This window comes from Lissotriton vulgaris, chromosome 4_1 (genome assembly GCF_964263255.1).
Source record: "Lissotriton vulgaris chromosome 4_1, aLisVul1.2, whole genome shotgun sequence".
NCBI classification, from domain to species: Eukaryota; Metazoa; Chordata; class Amphibia; order Caudata; family Salamandridae; genus Lissotriton; species Lissotriton vulgaris.
In genome coordinates this window covers 2074527275-2074546524 of record NC_141691.1, presented here as the reverse complement: position 1 = coordinate 2074546524, position 19250 = coordinate 2074527275, and the positions used below count along the sequence as shown (strand labels likewise).

The 19250-nt window shown below is 52.4% G+C and overlaps 1 protein-coding gene across 2 annotated transcripts in view; it reads right to left on the bottom strand.

The window, feature by feature from the left end:
• Window positions 1–12335, bottom strand: part of LOC147725048 (uncharacterized) — a 111181-nt gene extending 98846 nt beyond the window's left edge. For both annotated transcript variants that reach the window (XM_086966514.1, XM_086966515.1), the window contains exon 1: window positions 11822–12335. In XM_086966514.1, the coding sequence (XP_086822640.1) occupies window positions 11822–11838 (17 nt within the window). In that variant the 5' untranslated portion in view covers window positions 11839–12335. The remainder of the gene's footprint in view (window positions 1–11821) is intronic.
• Between the last annotated feature and the right edge of the window lie 6915 nt (window positions 12336–19250).

Sequence of the window (19250 nt, the reverse complement as noted above, 5' to 3'; positions counted from 1 at the left end):
TTGTATCCAGCACCGCCATTGTCACTGACACCACCGGTGCCAGGTACTACTGCGAGCTCACTGGATTACCTAGTACCTCCTTACTTCAAGGGGTAACTAAGCAATCCTTGTATCCAGCACCGCCATTGTCACTGACACCACCGGTGCCAGGTACTACTGCGAGCTCACTGGATTACCTAGTACCTCCTTACTTCAAGGGGTAACTAAGCAATCCTTGTATCCAGCACCGCCATTGTCACTGACACCACCGGTGCCAGGTACTACTGCGAGCTCATTGGATTACCTAGTACCTCCTTACTTCAAGGGGGTAACTAAGCAGTCTCTGTAACAAATACCTCCATTGTCACTGACACCACCGGTGCCAGGTACTACTGTGCGCTCACTGAATTACTGAGTATCTCTTTGCTTCCAGGGAAACTAAGCAATCCTTGTATCCAGCACCACCATTGTCACTGACACCACCAGTGCCAGGTATTACTGTGCGCTCACTGAATTACTGAGTATCTCTTTGCTTCCAGGGAAACTAAGCAATCCTTGTATCCAGCACCGCCATTGTCACTGACACCACCGGTGCCAGGTACTACTGCGAGCTCACTGGATTACCTAGTACCTCCTTACCTCAAGGTGTAACTAAGAAGTCCCTGTATCAAATACCTCCATTGTCACTGACACCACCGGTGCCAGGTACTACTGCACGCTCACTGAATTACTGAGTATCTCTTTGCTTCCAGGGCAACTAAGCAATCCTTGTATCCAGCACCGCCATTGTCACTGACACCACCAGTGCCAGGTACTACTGCGAGCTCACTGGATTACCTAGTACCTCCTTACCTCAAGGGGTAACTAAGCAATCCTTGTATCCAGCACCGCCATTGTCACTGACACCACCGGTGCCAGGTACTACTGCGAGCTCACTGGATTACCTAGTACCTCCTTACTTCAAGGGGTAACTAAGCAATCCTTGTATCCAGCACCGCCATTGTCACTGATACCACCGGTGCCAGGTACTACTGCGAGCTCACTGGATTACCTAGTACCTCCTTACTTCAAGGGGTAACTAAGCAATCCTTGTATCCAGCACCGCCATTGTCACTGACAACACCGGTGCCAGGTACTACTGCGAGCTTACTGGATTACCTAGTACCTCCTTACTTCAAGGGGTAACTAAGCAGTCTCTGTAACAAATACCTCCATTGTCACTGACACCACCGGTGCAAGGTACTACTGCGAGCTCACTGGATTACCTAGTACCTCCTTACTTCAAGGGGTAGCTAAGCAATCCTTGTATCCAGCACCGCCATTGTCACTGACACCACCGGTGCCAGGTACTATTGCGAGCTCACTGGATTACCTAGTACCTCCTTACTTCAAGGAGTAACTAAGCAATCCTTGTATCCAGCACCGCCATTGTCACTGACACCACCGGTGCCAGGTACTACTGCGAGCTCACTGGATTACCTAGTACCTGCTTACTTCAAGGGGTAGCTAAGCAATCCTTGTATCCAGCACCGCCATTGTCACTGACACCACCGGTGCCAGGTACTACTGCGAGCTCACTGGATTACCTAGTACCTCCTTACTTCAAGGGGTAACTAAGCAATCCTTGTATCCAGCATCGCCATTGTCACTGACACCACCGGACCAGGTACTACTGCGAGCTCACTGGATTACCTAGTACCTCCTTACTTCAAGGGGTAACTAAGCAATCCTTGTATCCAGCACCGCCATTGTCACTGACACCACCGGTGCCAGGTACTACTGCACGCTCACTGAATTACTGAGTATCTCTTTGCTTCCAGGGCAACTAAGCAATCTTTGTATCCAGCACCGCCATTGTCACTGAAGCCACTGCAGCCAGGTACTACTGTGAGCACAAGTGGTACCTGGGCACATCAACAGCAAAGTTCTGGTAAGGACAAGTTGGATGAAATTCTTGGCCTGGGGGCATCCATGATGAAATGCTGGTCCTGGCTCATTATTGACATATGGGGTACCCATGGGAAATTGTGATCAAAAATTGGGTTAAATCCTGGGGACCTTCAGGCTTTATTGTCAGTGGTTACACCATGAAAGTCCTTGAATATTTACTGGCCGCCTCTTCAGAGCAACTGTATGTGGAACATTGTTCTTTAAAAATGCTCTGTTAAACACCATTTTTTCAAAGTGTTGCTGAGGAGAGCCCCCGCCGAGAGCCTTCTTGGAGGAGGTTGGACTGCTGTCTAAATGTTCAGGAGAGGTAGTGCGCTCCCCACTTTCAGACACCAAGAGCTACCAGGGTCTGGGGGAGTTTGCTGCCAGGTGCCAGTCTGGGGGAGTTTGCTGCCTGGTGCCAGGGTCTGGGGGAGTTTGCTGCCAGGTGCCAGGGTCTGGGGGAGTTTGCTGCCAGGTGGCAGGGTCTGGGGGAGTTTGCTCCCAGGTGATGGGGGAGTTTGCTGCCAGGTGCCAGGGCCTGGGGGAGTTTGCTGCCAGGTGCCAGGGTCTGGGGGAGTTTGCTGCCAGGTGCCAGGGTCTGAGGGAGTTTACTGACAGATGCCAGGGTATGGGGGGTTTGCTGCCAGATGCCTGGGTCTGGGGGAGTTTGCTGCCAGGTTCTGGGGGAGTTTGCTGACAGGTACCAGGGTCTGGGGGAGTTTGCTGACAGGTACCAGGGCCTGGGGGAGTTTGCTGCCAGGTGCCAGGGTCTGGGGGAGTTTGCTGCCAGGTGCCTGTGTCTGGGGGAGTTTGCTGCCAGGTGCCAGGGTCTGGGGGAGATTGCTGCCAAGTGCCTGTGTCTGGGGGAGTTTGCTGCCAGGTGCCAGGGTCTGGGGGATATTGCTGCCAGGTGCCAGGGTCTGGGGGAGTTTGCTGCCAGGTGCCAGGGTCTGGGAAAGTTTGCTGCCTGGTGCCAGGGTCTGGGGGAGTGTGCTGCCAGGTGCCTGTGTCTGGGGGAGTTTGCTGCCAGGTGCCAGGGTCTGGGGGAGTTTGCTGCCAGGTGCCTGTGTCTAGGGGAGTTTGCTGCCAGGTGCCAGGGTCTGGGGGAGTTTGCTGCCAGGTGCCAGGGTGTGGGGGAGTTTGCTGCCAGGTGCCTGTGTCTAGGGGAGTTTGCTGCCAGGTACCAGGGTCTGGGAAAGTTTGCTGCCAGGTGCCAGGGTCTGGGGGAGTTTGCTGCCAGGTGCCTGTGTCTGGGGGAGTTTGCTGCCAGGTGCCAGGGTCTGGGGGAGATTGCTGCCAGGTGCCAGGGTCTGGGGGAGTTTGCTGCCAGGTGCCAGGGTCTGGGAAAGTTTGCTTCCAGGTGCCAGGGTCTGGGGGAGTTTGCTGCCAGGTGCCAGGGTCTGGGAAAGTTTGCTGCCTGGTGCCAGGGTCTGGGGGAGTTTGATGCCAGGTGCCAGGGTCTGGGGGAGTTTGCTGCCAGGTGCCAGGGTCTGGGGGAGTTTGCTGCCAGGGTCTGGGGGAGTTTGCTGCCAGGGTGTGGGGGAGTTTGCTGCCAGGTGCCAGGGTCTGGGGGAGTTTGCTGCCAGGTGCCAGGGTCTGGGGGAGTTTGCTGCCAGGTGCCAGGGTCTGGGGGAGTTTGCTTCCAGGTGCCAGGGTCTTCACCAAGAGGCAAATCTTCAAACTCCAAAAGACCTTTTGCTTCCTAAGCAGGTGAGCAAACACCTCTGCTAAGGAGACATTTAAACTTTGCAAGGTGTTTTATGATGGACATTGACAGGGATCCCCAGTGGAGGAAACCCCAGGTCTGTCTCCTCAAGAGTGCACGAGGAGCAGTCTCTAGCGATGCCCGTGCTGCGGTGTCCATTGGTGGCAGAACTGCACAAAAAGTTGGCCAAGACATAAAATGGCGTCAGTCGGAGTGAGTTGATTGAGCATTGGAGAAGAAAGAGCCATTTTAACAATGTGTTTGAAGTAGAGAGGGTAGAAGGACCTTCAGGGTCCGAACATGAAGGCACCCCAGGGTACCCACGGTGAGGTGCCCCCCCCCCCCCCCAGCAGCTTTTGAAAACAATACAGACATCGCCATTGAGGAAGAGATGGAGCCATCTAAGCTGCTGCGAGGTGGGCGCCGCCTCATGGCCGGTCTTCTCGGCACCCTGGACTGTATTTTTAAGTACAGTTGGGTAAGAAAGGTGGGAACCAATAAAGAGGGAGCTAGAGAGGGAATCTATAACAAGGGCGCCTTCCGCTCAAACCGACCAATCACAACAAAGCCCTTGATAGGACAAACACATTCTGTTTTTTATTTGGGGGTCCTCCAATCACATTGGATTACTTCAGGGTGGGGTCTGTCCAGACCCAGTCCCCCAATCACATTGGATTACTTATTATGGGAGGGTTCTGTTCAGGTCCAGCCCCCCAATCACATTGGATCACTTATTCAGGGCGGGGTCTATCCAGACATAGTCCCCCAATCACATTGGATTACTCATTCGGGGAGGGTTCTGGATAGACCCAGTCCCCCCAATCACGTTGGACTACTTATTCAGTGATGGTTCTGTCCAGACCCAGTTCCCCAATCACATTGGATTACTTATTAGGGGGGGGGGGGGCTGTCCAGACCCAGTCCCCCAATCACATTGGATTACTTATTCAGGGAGGGTTCTGGACAGACCCAGTCCCCCAATCACATTGAATTACTTATTCAGGGAGGGGTCTGTCCAGACCCAGTCCCCCAATCACATTGGATTACTTATTCAGGGAGGGTTCTGTTCAGGCCCAGTCCCCCAATCGCATTGGATCACTTATTCAGGGCGGGGTCTGTCCAGACCCAGTCCCCCAATCACATTGTATTACTTATTCAGGGCGGGGTCTGTCCAGACCCAGACCCCCAATCACATTTGATTATTTATTCAGGGTAGGGTGGGGTCTGTCCAGACCCAGTCCCCCGATCACATTGAAGTACTTATTTCGGGAGGGTTCTGGACAGACCGACTCCCCCAATCACATTGGATTACTTATTCAGGGTGGGTTCTGTCCTGGCCCAGTCCCCCAATCACATTGGATTACTTATTCCGGGCGGAGTCTTTCCAGACCCAGTCCCCCGATCACATTGGATTACTTATTCCGGGCGGGGTCTTTCCAGACCCATTCCCCCGATCACATTGGATTACTTATTCCGGGCGGGGTCTTTCCAGACCCATTCCCCCGATCACATTGGATTACTTATACCGGGCAGGGTCTTTCCAGACCCAGTTCCCCGATCACATTGGATTACTTATTCAGGGCAGGGTCTGTCCTGAACCAGTCCCCTGATCACATTGGATTACTTATTCAGGGAGGGTTCTGTCCAGACCCAGAACCCCGATCACATTGGATTACTTATTCAGGGAGGGTTCTGTCCAGACCCAGTCCCCCAATCACATTGGATTACTTATTCCGGGCGGGGTCTTTCCAGACCCAGTCCCCCGATCACATTGGATTACTTATTCCGGGCAGGGTCTTTCCAGACCCAGTCCCCCGATCACATTGGATTACTTATTCAGGGCAGGGTCTGTCCTGACCCAGTCCCCCGATCACATTGGATTACTTATTCCGGGCAGGGTCTTTCCAGACCCAGTTCCCCGATCACATTGGATTACTTATTCAGGGCAGGGTCTGTCCTGACCCAGTCCCCCGATCACATTGGATTACTTATTCAGGGAGGGTTCTGTCCAGACCCAGAACCCCGATCACATTGGATTACTTATTCAGGGAGGGTTCTGTCCAGACCCAGTCCCCCAATCACATTGGATTACTTATTCCGGGCGGGGTTTTTCCAGACCTAGTCCCCCGATCACATTGGATTACTTATTCCGGGCAGGGTCTTTCCAGACCCAGTCCCCCGATCACATTGGATTACTTATTCAGGGCAGGGTCTGTCCTGACCCAGTCCCCCGATCACATTGGATTACTTATTCCGGGCAGGGTCTTTCCAGACCCAGTCCCCCGATCACATTGGATTACTTATTCAGGGAGGGTTCTGTCCGGACCCAGTCCCCCGATCACATTGGATTACTTATTCAGGGAGAGTTCGGGACAGAATCCCATTGGATAAGTAATCTAAAGTGATCGGGGGACCCCTGAAATGAAAACCAGAGTGTGTTTGTCCTATCAGGGGCTTTGTTGTAATTGGAAGACAGATGGAAACCGCATCTGTAAGTGGATAGACCCAGATAAACACAGAAGACGGACAACTGGATTCCGAGTCAGGTAAAGATGCGTTATTGGATATTTGAGGAGAGCAACAGGAAGAGAAGAGCAGATGAGAGAGAATCAGCGTTTGGAAGGGAGGTTTCAAAGAGGAAGATGGCTAAAGGCTCGAGTTTACAAATGCGATAGAGCAGAGAGCTGGAGGGTCTTATAACAGAATCAATGTGACCATCGGAGTCTAGAGCAGAATAAAACAGGCAGGGGCGTAGCTTGGTCAATCAGTAAGATTGGGGGGTGTGAACTTCAGATTTTCCAACAATCACGCTGTCACATCACGCTAAAGTGCAATATATTGTCAAGTAACCAACATTTTTGAAGACTTTCAAAACAGAGAGAGAGAAAGTGTGTATTTTGTCTGTATGTGCAAACATTCCTGGTGAAATCCAGCAGACACCTCACCATAACCGACTGGAAGCACCTGTGCCCAATTATTTACCAGAAAATACATGTATTGAGGGGGTGTAACACCCCGAATACCCCCCTGAACCTACGTCCTTGTATACTGGAGGTGTAAAAAGTGAGCTGTGATGAGAGGGGGGCGGGGGGAGTCCAGTTGTGGCATTAAACTCTGGCGCCCACTGTGCATGTCTTATGCCCACTCTGGTAAACATAACATGTACTTGTAAAGCACACGTTCACCCAGAAGGGTATCTTGGCACTGAATAAAGGATGCTTATTGTTACCCAACTCAATGGTACTCATTTTATCGACCTGAGAAGAATAAAAGGCTGAGTGGACCCGCTGGGATTTGAACCTGTGACTGTGAGGTCACACACAGGCCCCTCCAGTGGATGCATTAGTCCACTGAGCCACCAGACCCTGCAATCATATGCAAGTAAAGTTCTCCGAGACTGCATGCATTTAGGATACCGACTCAGCAGTGAGTGATCCTACCCGGGAGGTGTGTTGGAGTTGGGGCCAAGATTTGCATTAGTACCTGTCGGTATGGTTCCGCATGCTCTCCTTCTCTCGCGTTAGGCTGAGATTGGGGTTTCAGGCACTGCCTGGGGTCGGCTTAGGTCCTTCCTGGAAGGGCGGGTCCAGCAGATTTGGCTTCCGCCGTTTTATTCTGCTCCCTAGCCCGTGACTATCGGTGTCCCCCAAGGGTCCTCCCTTAGCCCTCTGCTCTTTAATATTTATGTAACTCGCCTTGTGTATTTGGCAGAGGGTCTTGGGGCTAAGGCCATGGCCTACGCTGATGACACTTAGCTTCTTTTTACCTGGGATCGGAGTGGGGACTCGGTCTCCTCTGCCCAACATTGTCTGTCTTCTATTTTTAAATGGCTACCCAGGGCGCAACTGAAGTGCAACAAGGAGAGGTCAGAGATCCTCCTATTTGAGTAGTTCCCTTCCAATTTTAAGGAAACTCTTGGCCGCCTGAGTTCCCCCTACCAACTTCTATAGGCAAGCCCACCAAAAACCTGGGGCTGTGGTTCGAGGATAACTTGTGTTTCTCCACGCATAGCAAGAAACTTGCGGGACTTGTTTTGGCCTTTTGAAAACTCTAAGGAAATGTCTTCCTCTTCTGCCCAGGGCGGCAAAAGAAACTGTCATCTGCGCACTTATTCTGTCCCGATTGGACTATGCCGATGCTTTATTGGTGGGCATTCCAGGCCATCTGTTAAAAAAACTCCAAGTGGTTCAAAACGCGGCGGCCAGACTTCTTCTTAAGATTTATTCTAGGATGAGCGTGAGTTGCCACTTATGCTCCTTTCACTGGCTTACGATGGCCCTTTGGGTCAAAGGTAAAGTCTTAGTTATGGCTCACCGTGCTCTTCATTGTCTTGGCCCAAGCTACTTACAAAAACGCCTTTCTTTCTATGCCCCACGCGGTATCTGCGATCCATGTCTCAACGCCTTGCTCAGGTTCCGCGTTTTAAATGTAGGAGGCTTGGAGGCAGCTCTTTTGGCGGGAAGGCAGCTGAGACGTGGAACGCCCTTCCTCTCAGCCTGCGGAATAGTCAGGACCCGCGGATCTTTAAAAAGAACCTGAAAACACACTTCTTGGCTTAATACGAGACTCTGACCCGCTTCAGGTACGCGCCGGGACACTTTCGAGTATCCGCGCACGATATAAATTTAATTAACATAACATAACAACATAACTGCCCGTATGGCGCATTCAGGTGAGATTTGCGTTTCATTGGACAGGTAGGTGAAAGAGCAAACACTGTCCAATGCCAAGTACAGGGCTGTGCAAGCCACCTTCCACATGGACATCAGTCAAGGTTCATTGCAGACTACAGCTCTGAGGCGGCCACTACTCCAGAGGAATGAGGCACTCCTCATCGCAGCATGCAGAGGAGTGCCTCATTCACCACAAGGGGGGCTCCTATCTCACCCACGTCAGGGTCTCGTGAGACCTATGACCGTCACATGATAGGCCGATGTCTAGGGTCCATGGCATGGCTCCTGCAAACCCCAGTCTGCCCACATTGGCCCGGGGGAGAGTGTGCAGGCATCAGTTCACATTTGGCACCAATCACCGTGCCACCAGAGCGGTCTCCTGCTGCCAGGTTTCAGCAGGGCTTAGTTTGAGAAAAAAATAAGTGTTGGGGCCCTTCTCAGAAGAACACTCCAGCTTTAACCACCCATTGCCGCTACAAGAAATGCCAAAGAATGGCTTGGGAGGCAGGTATTAGTCATTTTTAAAGTATATTGAATCAATAAATGCTTGTCTCTAAATCAGACAAATAGCACCACCGTGTGGCAGACTATCATAAGTGTCAGTGTGGCAATTAAGTGCCGAGGCCGAGCACCAGAAACCCCAGGCTCAAATTAAGCACTGGGTTCCTGCAGTCCAAAGCAATCGATCCAAGATTCATCTATGTGCAGATGACATATACATAATGGCCACTTCCAAGAGCGCCTCTCCATCTCCCAGGCGCAGAGATCACATGCTCACTACAAGCTGCACTAAGAGCAACAAGCTAAACTCCAGGCCTGAAACTGAGAGGGTTCACCCCAACAACCAGAAACACACACCAACATGTATGTTTGACTAGGACAGGGAGCCCAGCCTGGCCTGAAATCTGCAAACTGCAAGGAAGGTAAAAAGAGCTCTCACAGCTAAAGGCAGCTAAAGGCCAAAACCTTCTCTTTGTTACATATAAAACTGAAAGAAAGTGGGGTTTGGAATGACCGCATGCAGCCCTCCCTCCAAGTGTGGACTCAGGACCCAGCTATGTAGGACCCTTGTCTTCATCAACCCATTCGGACTCTCATCAGAGACCAATCAGGAAAGCACTTAGGGCCAGATGTAGGTAATCTAAAATTACCAATTCTCAAATACCGAATCATACCGATTCAGTATTTAAGAACAGTCAAATGGGATGTAGGTAATTTTTCTTTAAAAATTACCGAATCGGTAAGTTTCGGTAATTACCGAATCGGTATTTAAGAATTCGGTAATTTACCGATTCCTTAAATTACCGATTCGGTAAATTACCGAATCCTTCCTTTTTAGCCTCCTACATCTGGAAAGCCTATTACCGGTAATAGCCTACCTACATCTGGCCCTTAGTTTCATAAAATATGATGATGTGCAGCTTTGTATTCCCTGGACCCCACCCATACTCAACCCACAGGTGCAGATGAGAGGCTGTCTGTCAGCGGACAGACCAAGAGAATGCAGCCCACTGCCTTAACTCTGATTGGCTGTTGCCAACCAATCATTGTGAATAGGTGTTTCAGAGCAATGAAAGTGTGTTACTATGACTGAGCTGGTGAGGAATAAGAAGTAGGGATGATGGGTGAGAAGTAGGGATGATGGATTAGAAGTAAAGATGAAAAAAAGGTATCATGGATAAGGGGTACGGAGGATGGATGAGAAGTGGGGATAAACAAGTGGGGATGATGGGTGAGAAGTAGAGAAAAAAACATGAGAAGCATGGATGAGAAATAGGATAGAGAAGTACGGCTGAAGGATGAGATGTAGAGATGGTGGATGAGAAGACGTTATGATAGATGAGAGGTAGGGAAGATAGATGAAAAGTAGGGATGAAAAGTAAGGACAAGAAGTGGGGATGATAGGTGAGAAGTAAAAAGGATGCCGGAGAAGCAGGGGTGAGAAGTAGGGAAGATGGATGAGAAGCATGGGGGAGAACCAGAGATGAGAAGTAGTGAAGATGGGTGAGCAGTAGGGATGAGAACTAGAGATGAGAAAAAGGAATGGTGGATGAAAACGGGGTGATAGAGTAGAAGCAGGGATGATAAATGAGAAGTAGGGATGATAAGCAGGGATGATAAGTGAGAAGTAGGGATGATAAGCAGGGATGATAAATGAGAAGTAAGGATGAGAAGCAAAGACAATGGATGAGAAGTAGGGATGAGAAGCAAGGACAATGGATGAGAAGTAGGGATGAGAAGCAGGGATGATGAATGAGAAGAAGGGGTGATGGATGAGAAGCAGGGATGTGAATCAGGAATGATGGATGAAAGAATGGGTGAAGGATGAGACGAAGGGGTGAGAAGATCGGATGATGGGTGAGACACAGGGGTGAACGCAGAGATCAGAAGGGATGGTGGGTGAGAAGTAAAGAGTATGGATGAGAGGTAGGGATGAAATGCACCTGAGCCCATTACTCCTAAAGACTCCATGTTCAAGCACAGGGCCTGTTGTACTCGGGGCAAGAGTGACCCTCCGAACTCCGGCTGTTCCTTACTCCATGTTCATCCTTGTGGTTTGTTGTATTCTCGGTTTTGTCATATTTAGGCGAGGGGCCTGTCTGGCTGTAGCCTTCCCCTTGTGGGGCCAATCTACTTCAGGGGCGCTCACCGGGTGAGGGAAGAGTACAGGGCCCTAAGTTTGGGCGTGAACACCCTCTGGTGAGGTCGCTTAATGTAGGGTGAGGACGGGGGCATTGCAGGAAGTACTTTCACTTTTTGGCCCTCATCTCCAGGGCGGCTGGTTGGACCACAGCAGGCAGCCCCCATACGATAGATACAGCGCCTAGAGGCCCTGTGGGTATGAAATGCTATATACATGCTGTTAGGTAGGAGGGTAATGTGCCAAGTGCAATAGCTGGGTCGCCAGATGTAGTATCCAGATGAGTCACAAACTCACTATTGGGTCGGGGCGACTTCAAGGCACTCTGTTTCAAAGTTTACGTACAGCGAAGCAAACGGGTTCTTACCGGCAGCAGAATTAGTATATGGTTTGCACCGGGGAAAGAATGGAGCAAACTTATTTTTATCTCATTGTATCTACATCTGCTGTAGGAATGCGCGGAACCAAGTGAGATTCAGTGTAACTCAGTTTAATGTATGTCATGTGGCGCAGCAGCAAAACCTGTTTACGTCATTCCGTAATACGCAAGCAACAAAAATGATGCAATGCGGACGTATCTTCTTTTTATCAAGGACACAAAACTTTCCAAGGTGCCCCAGAAGGTCTGCGCCTGCGTGCAGTGATAGGACAAGGGTTACATGGCGTGCTTGTGGGCGAGCTGGGATTTAGCAATGTAAGAATACATGTACGTAAAACCAGACGGACTATTTTATCTCAATTAAACTAACAAGTAAAATCCGCATTATGCCATACTGAATTCTGTTGTTCAAATGTACTGGGATGATGAACTCAAAAGCCCAGCCGTCTCACTTCTAGGCGCTGTAACTAGAAGGTCTCACTAGGCGCTAGCAGGAGCACGTGCACTCTTACCTGGCCAGGGTGCTCATGTTTCCGGCTGTGGAGGGCCTCTGCTGGTCGAGGTCTGTGGATGGTCAGGTGAGTTGTGCCCCCGAAGCAAAGACCGTGGGACAGGCAGGGGCTGGTGGAGACAGACAGGTACAGGCAGGTAGAGACAGTCAAGTACCTGTAGTGGCAGTCAGGTACGGATAGAGGCAGTCAGGGACCGCCGGAACAGCCAGTTACAGGTACAAGACAGCCAGGTACCGTTAGAGGCTGCCAGGTACTGGCAGAGAAGACCAGGTAGGGTTAGAGACAGCCAGGTACTGGCAGAGACAGCCCTGGACCACTGGACTACCCGGGACAGTGCTCTCACTCACAGTGACAGCCAGGGACCGGAGACCACAGACCTGGCACCGATGGGCACGGAGCTCTCACTAAGAGGGGCAGGTGTAGGTGGGCACGGAGCTCTCACTGAGAGGGGCAGGTGTAGGTGGGCACGGAGCTCTCACAGAGAGGGACAGGTGTAGGTGGGCACGGATCTCTCACTGAGAGGGGCAGGTGTAGGTGGGCAGGCACAGAGAGCCCTCTCTTATAGGCCTTTGGGGTGGGCGGACAGCAGGGAGAGGCAGCCAACCAGCAGCAGGCGCCTTAGGCTGCGGGGGAGGGGGGCGCACCTGTACACAGGTGGGGGTGTCCCCCTCCCTGGTCACTGCCCGCCACAGGTGGACAATGCGCTCCTTTCATGCACAGGCGCTCGGGTCTTTGCCAGCACCAGCGGTGCCTGCAGCATCCCTCGCAGGAAGAGGGGGAGGGGTAGGGGCGAGGAGAGAGAACCGCACGGTTCACTAAACTTCGTAGCAGGTGCATGCACCCACTGAGCTGCCAGAACAAACCGCTGGGTTCATCGAACTCCGCAGCAAGTGCATTCTCCCACTGAGCTACCAGAACAAACCGCAGTAGCAGTACTAGTTGGAGTAGGGACCAGTACAGACGACAGACATGAACCAGGGCTCACTGGGGTCTATCAGAGGGAGGACGCGAGGTGCTCACTCAGAGGTAATGCAGGATGTGGCAGGTGGGAGTGATGTGCTCACTCCGAGCGAATACAGAGGTCAGCAGAGATGGAAGGAGAGTGATGGGCTCACTGAGAAACAGAGGGAGGAGAGTGACAGGCTCACTGAGAATCAAAGCAGGAGGGAGGAGAGTGACATGCTCACTGAGAGCTAGAGGGAGGAGAGTGACGTGCTCACTGAGAACCAGAATCAGAGGGAGGGGAGTGATGTGCTCACTTAGAACGAGAGCAGGAGGGAGGGGGGGGGGGGGCGGGTAATGTGCTCACTGACAACCAGAGCCAGAAGGAGGAGAGTGATGTGCTCACTGAGAACCAGAGCCCGTGGAAGGAGAGTGATGTGCTCTCTCAGAACCAGAGCCAGAAGGGGGAGACTGATGTGCTCACAGAGAACTATAGGAAGGAGAGTGGTGTGCTCACTGAGAAAGAGAAGCCAGAAGGAGGAGAGTGACGTGCTCACTGAGAGCTGCAGGGAGGAGAGTAATGTGCTCACTGAGAGCTAGAGGGAAGAGAGTGACTTGCTCACTGAGAGCTGCAGGGAGTGGAGTGATGTGCTCACTAACAAACAGAGCCAGAGGGAGCAGAGTGATGTGCTCACTGAGAACCAGAGCCCCCTTTAAGGAGAGATAGAGCCAGACGGAGGAGGGTGATCGGCTCCCTGAGAAGCAGAGCCAGAAGGAGGAGAGTGATGTGCTCACTCAGAACCAGAGGGAAGAGAGTGACATACTCACTGAAAACCAGAGCCAGAGGGAGGAGAATGATGTTCTCACTGAGAACCGGAGATTGAGGGAGGAGAGTGACATGCTCACTGAGAACAAGAGCCAGAAGCAGGGGTGATGGGTTCACTGAGACCCAGAGCCAGAAGAAAGAAAGTGGCGTGCTCCCTGAGAAGCAGAGCCAGAAGGAGGAGAGTGATGTGCTCACTCAGAACCAGAGGGAAGAGAGTGACATACTCACTGAAAACCAGAGCCAGAGGGAGGAGAATGATGTGCTCACTGAGAACCAGAGACTGAGGGAGGAGAGTGACATGCTCACTGAGAACAAGAGCCAGAAGCAGGGGTGATGGGTTCACTGAGACCCAGAGCCAGAAGAAAGAAAGTGGCGTGCTCCCTGAGAAGCAGAGCCAGAAGGAGGAGAGTGATGTGTTCACAGAGAACCAGAGCCAGAAGGAGGAGAGTGATGTGTTCACAGAGAACCAGAGCCAGAAGGAGGAGAGTGATGTGTTCACAGAGAATCAGAGCCAGAAGGATACAATCAATCAATCAGGAGTTTGTTAAAGCACGACTACTCACCCGTAAGGGTCTCAAGGCGCTAGGGGTGGGGTGCAGGTTCCATTCCATCAAGGAGGGGGTCTGTCGAAGAGCCAGGTTTTGAGGTTTTGTTGCGAAGATGGGGAGCGATGTTGTCTGTCTGAGGTGGAGCGGAAGGGCGTTCCATGCTTTGGCCGCGAGGAAGGAGAAGGAGCGACCGCCCGATCTGCTCTTTCTGGTTCGGGGACCTCGGCGTAGGAGAGCTGGGCTGATCGTAGGGTCCTTTGGGGTGCGTGGAATTTGAGCCGGCTGTTCAGGTATGCTGGTCCGGTGCCGTGGAGGGCCTTGTGTGCGTGGGTGAGCATCTTAAAGGTGATTCTCGCCTCGACGGGGAGCCAGTGGAGTGTGCGCAGGTGCTGGGAGATGTGGCAGTGTTTTGGCAGGTTGAGGACCAGTCTTGCGGCGGCGTTCTGGATGTTCTGTAGCTTGCGGATGAGGTTTTTGTTTATTCCGGCGTAGAGTGCATTGCCGTAGTCGAGTCTGCTGGTGACCAGGGCGTGAGTGACTGTCTTTCGGTGTTCGAGGGGGATCCATTTGAAGGTCTTACTAAGGAGGCGGAGGGTGTGGAAGCAGGAAGATAAGACAGAGTTGATCTGGCGGTCCATTTTGAGCTCGGAGTCCAGGATGATTCCCAGGTTGCGTGCGTGGTCTGTGGACGTTGGCGGGTCTCTGAGGGTGGTGGGCCACCAGGTGTCGCTCCAGGCGTCGGGGTTTGGGCCCATGATGAGTACTTCTGTTTTGTTGGTGTTTAGTTGTAGGCAGCTGTTTTTCATCCATTTGGCGGCGGCTTCCATGCCTTCTCGAAAGTTGCGTCTGGCGGTGTTGGGCTCGTTGGATAGGGAGAGGATGAGCTGGGTGTCTTCTGCATATGACACGATGTTGCGTCCGTAGGTTCTGACGATGGGAGTGGAAGTGGAGCCATGTAGACGTTGAAGAGCGTCGGGCTGAGGGAGGAGCCCTAGGGGACTCCGCAGGTGGTAGGTGTGGGGTCCGAGAGGAAAGGGGGGAGTCTGACCCGCTGCGTCCTGCCGGAGAGGAAGGAGCAGATCCAGTCGAGGGCCTTGTCCTGGATTCCTGCATCGTGGAGTCTGCGTATTAGGGTGCGGTGGGAGACTGTGTCGAACGCCGGTGATAGGTCGAGGAGGATGAGGGCTACTGTTTCTCCTTTGTCCAGTAAGGTGCGGATGTCGTCTGTTGCGGCGAGGAGGGCGGTTTCCGTACTGTGGTTTTTTCTGAAGCCGGATTGGGAGGATTCGAGGATGTTGTGTTCTTCAATGAATGTGGCGAGTTGGCTGTTGATGGCTTTCTCGATGACTTTCACTTGGAACGGGAGCAGGGAGATGGGTCTGTAGTTTTTGAGGTCGGTGGGGTCCGCTGAGGGTTTCTTTAGGAGGGGGTTGACCTCTGCGTGTTTCCAGTCATCGGGGAACGAGGCGGTCGCCAGGGACCTGTTGATGGTTTGGCGGAGCATGGGTGCGATGGTGTTGGCGGCTCTGTTGAAGATGTGGTGGGGGCAGGGGTCCGTGGGGGCCCCTGAGTGGATTGACTTCATTGTCTTCAGTGTGTCTTCGGTGGTGAGGGCTGTCCAGTCATTAATCGCTGGTTTCCGGGTGTCGGGGGTAGTTGGTGAGGGTTCAGTGTGCTGGTTGTCTTCGTCGAAGTTGTCGTAGATGCTCTTGATTTTGTGGTGGAAAAAGATGCTGAGTTTGTCGCAGAGGTCTTGTGAGGGAGGGATGTCGGTAGACTCGCTGGTGGGTTGGGCGAACTCCTTGATGATGCTGAAGAGTTCCTTGCTGTTGTGTGCGTGGGTGGAGATTCTGTCTTCAATCGCTTTTTTCCTCGTTTCTCTGATGAGTTGATGGTGGGCGTTGGTGGCGGCTATGAAGTTGTTGTGGGCTTCTGTGGATTTGGTGTTTCTCCAGGCCTTTTCGAGGCGGCGGCATGTGCGCCTGGACTCTCGAAGTTCGGTGGTAAACCATCTGGCTTTCTTGGCACGGGTATTGTTTTTCTTGAGGGGGGCTATGGTGTTGGTGCTGTCCGAGATCCATCTATGCAGGGTTCGGGCTGCAGTGTTGGGGTCTTCGTTTTCCGCGATGGTTGGGGTGGAGTTGTTAAGTGAGGAGATGAGCTGGTCGCCGGTGATTTTGGTCCAGTTTCTTTGTGGAAGCAGGTGCTGGTGTCTGTGGATGGTGGGTGTTCTGAAGGTGAAGTGGACCAACGATGGTCGGTCCATGGGAGTTCGGTGGTGTGGCTGAAGGTGATGGAGTTTCCTGTAGTGAAGAGGGGGTCGAGGGTGTGTCCTGTTGAGTGCGTGGGCTCGGTCACGATCTGGCGGAGTCCAATGTTGTGGAGGTTGTCCAGGAGGCATGTGGTGTTGGGGTCCAGTTGATTGTCGAGGTGGAAGTTGAGGTCTCCCAGCAGGGTGTAGTTGGTGGATGCGATGGCCTGCGGGGAGATAATGTCCGTGATGGAGTTGGCAAAGGGTCCGAGGGGTCCAGGGTGTCGGTAGATGAGGGTTCCTCGGAGGGCGGCGGTGGGGCTGGCCAGTATCTTGAAGTGAAGGTGTTCCATCAGTTCTGTGGACTCGTCAGGGAGTGTGCTCAGGCGGAGGCTGGATTTGTGGACGATGGCGATTCCTCCTCCTGGGTGGGTGGGGCGGCCCTTCCTGGAGATCTTGTATCCTTGGGGGATGGCGATGGCGATGTCTGGTCCCGAGGTGGTGTTGGTCCAGGTTTCGGTGAAGAATGCTACGTCTGGGGTGGTGCTGTCGAGGAGGTCCCAGATTTCTGTGGCATGTTTGTGGAGGGATCGGACGTTGAGGAGGATGCATTGCAGGGTCTTCGGTTTGGTTGTGTTCTTGTGGGTGGGTTGTGCTGGATCCGTGTTCTTGGCGGTGCTGCAGGTGTGCCGGCAGCGGTGACAGCTGAAGGGTCCATGGGTGTCGGCTGGTGATGCTAGCTTGCCGTTGTGGTTGCAGCCTGGGTTGAGTGCGTGGATTGCTGCTGGGTCGTAGCGTTGGCGGGGCGGAGGTCCAGGGAAGAGAGTGGTGTGCTCACTGAGAACCAGATGGAGGAGAGTGATGTGCTCACTGGGAGCCAGAGCGAAGAGTGGTGCACTCACTGAGAACCAGAGCCAGAAGGAAGAGAGTGGTGTGCTCACTGAGAACTAGAGCCAGAAGGAGGAGAGTGACGTGTTCTCTGAGAACCAGAGCAAAGAGAGTGGTGTGCTCACAGATAACCAGAGCCAGAAGGGAGAATAGTGATGTGCTCACTGAAAACCTGAGTCAGCAGGAGGAGAGTGATGTGCACACAGGGAGCCAGAGCGGAGAAAGTGGTGTGCTCACTGAGACCCAGAAGGAGGAGAGTGACGTGTTCACTGAGAGCCAGAACAAAGAGAGCAGTGTGCTCATTGAGAACCAGAAGGAGGAAATAGTGAGATCACTGCGAACCAGAGCCAGAAGGAAGAAAGTGATGTGTTCACTGAGAACCAGATCCAATGGGAGGAGAGTGATGTGCTCCCTGAGAACCAGAGGGAGGAGAGTTAAGTGCTCACTGAGAATCAGAGCCAGAAGGAGGAGAGTGAGGCGCTCACTGTGAAGCAGAGGGTGGAGAGTGATGTGTTCACTGACAACCAGAGCCAGAGGGAGAATAGTGATGTGCTCACTCAGAACCAGAGGGAAGAGAGTGACATACTCATTGAAAACCAGAGCCAGAGGGAGGAGAGTGATGTGCTTACCAAGGCAGAGGACCCGGAAGTGCAAAAATTTCTGGACATGACATCCTACGCGGGGTTCAACATGTACCTACAGGCACCTACACATGAGAAAGGGCACATTTTAGACCAAATCTTCTCTACTGCCCCAGTGACCCTATCCTCCCTCGCCCCAGTCCTCTGGTCGGACCATTTCTTAGCTGACTTCCAGATAGCACATCACACAGTGACCCCACGCAATGGTCAGATGCACGAAGCACGTACTTCCAGAGCCTTCCACAAAATCTCTCCAGCCATGCTCACTCTGGCTTTAGAGACCTATCCGTGTGTACTCAGAGGCAGGCTAGAGGACGATGTTAAGTGCTTTCAGGATTGGCTCACTGCACGCCTGGCAGCCCTTGCGCCACCTCGCCAGGTTAGATCACAGCTGGTAAAAGCTTCTGCCCCCTGGTTTTCCGCTGCCTTGGCAGGCAAAAGAAGGCACTGCAAGAAGCTCGAAAGAGACTGGCGGAGGCAGTATGATTCGACCTCTAAACAGTCCTATAGAGAAGCGGTGAAAGAATATCACCGGGACATTACAGCAGAAAAGAAATCCTTTCTAGCCAGAAGGATTGAGGAAGCAGATAGCTCCTGTAAAGAGATTTTCAAGATTGTTAAAGAGTTTATCGCTCCCACCTGCTGTACTCCCACGTCTTCCTTTTCGGAACCGTGGATAACTGATCTAGCAGAATTTTTCACCAACAAAATTCTCACGATCCAAGCGGCCTTGAAAGGAACATACAATGTCCCTGTTTCCAGCCCTGAGGTCAATGATCCTCTTGTTCCCTGGTTACACCAATCCGATCTGGACAAAGTCATAACCGGTCCCATTCTTGACTGTTTCCCTGTCCTAGAGCTCCATACCTCGCTGGACCTCTTGGCCAAACTGAAATCAGGCTCTCCGCTTGACCCTTGCCCCGCCAAATGTCTTGCGACCTTGGCGCCCGTTCTTAACCCTATCATCAATCCCATCATTAATCTGTCTCTGAGCACCGGCAAGGTTCCCACTTCCTGGAAGCAGGCCCTCGTCCTTCCTCTTATTAAAAAGCCCAATGTGGATCCTAAACTGCACTCCAATTACAGGCCAATCTCGCTGTTGCCTGCTCTGGCAAAAATAGCGGAGAAGCATGTGCACACCACCCTATCCCACTTTGTAGAGTCAAATTCCTTACTTCACCAGTCACAGTCCGGGTTCAGAACCAACCTGAGTACAGAAACCGCTTTACTCGAGGTGACCGAGGCTGTGAAGGAAACTCTGGACAGTGGTGGAAAGGCCATGCTTATCATGCTTGATCTGTCGGCGGCCTTTGACACCGTTCCCCATGACCTT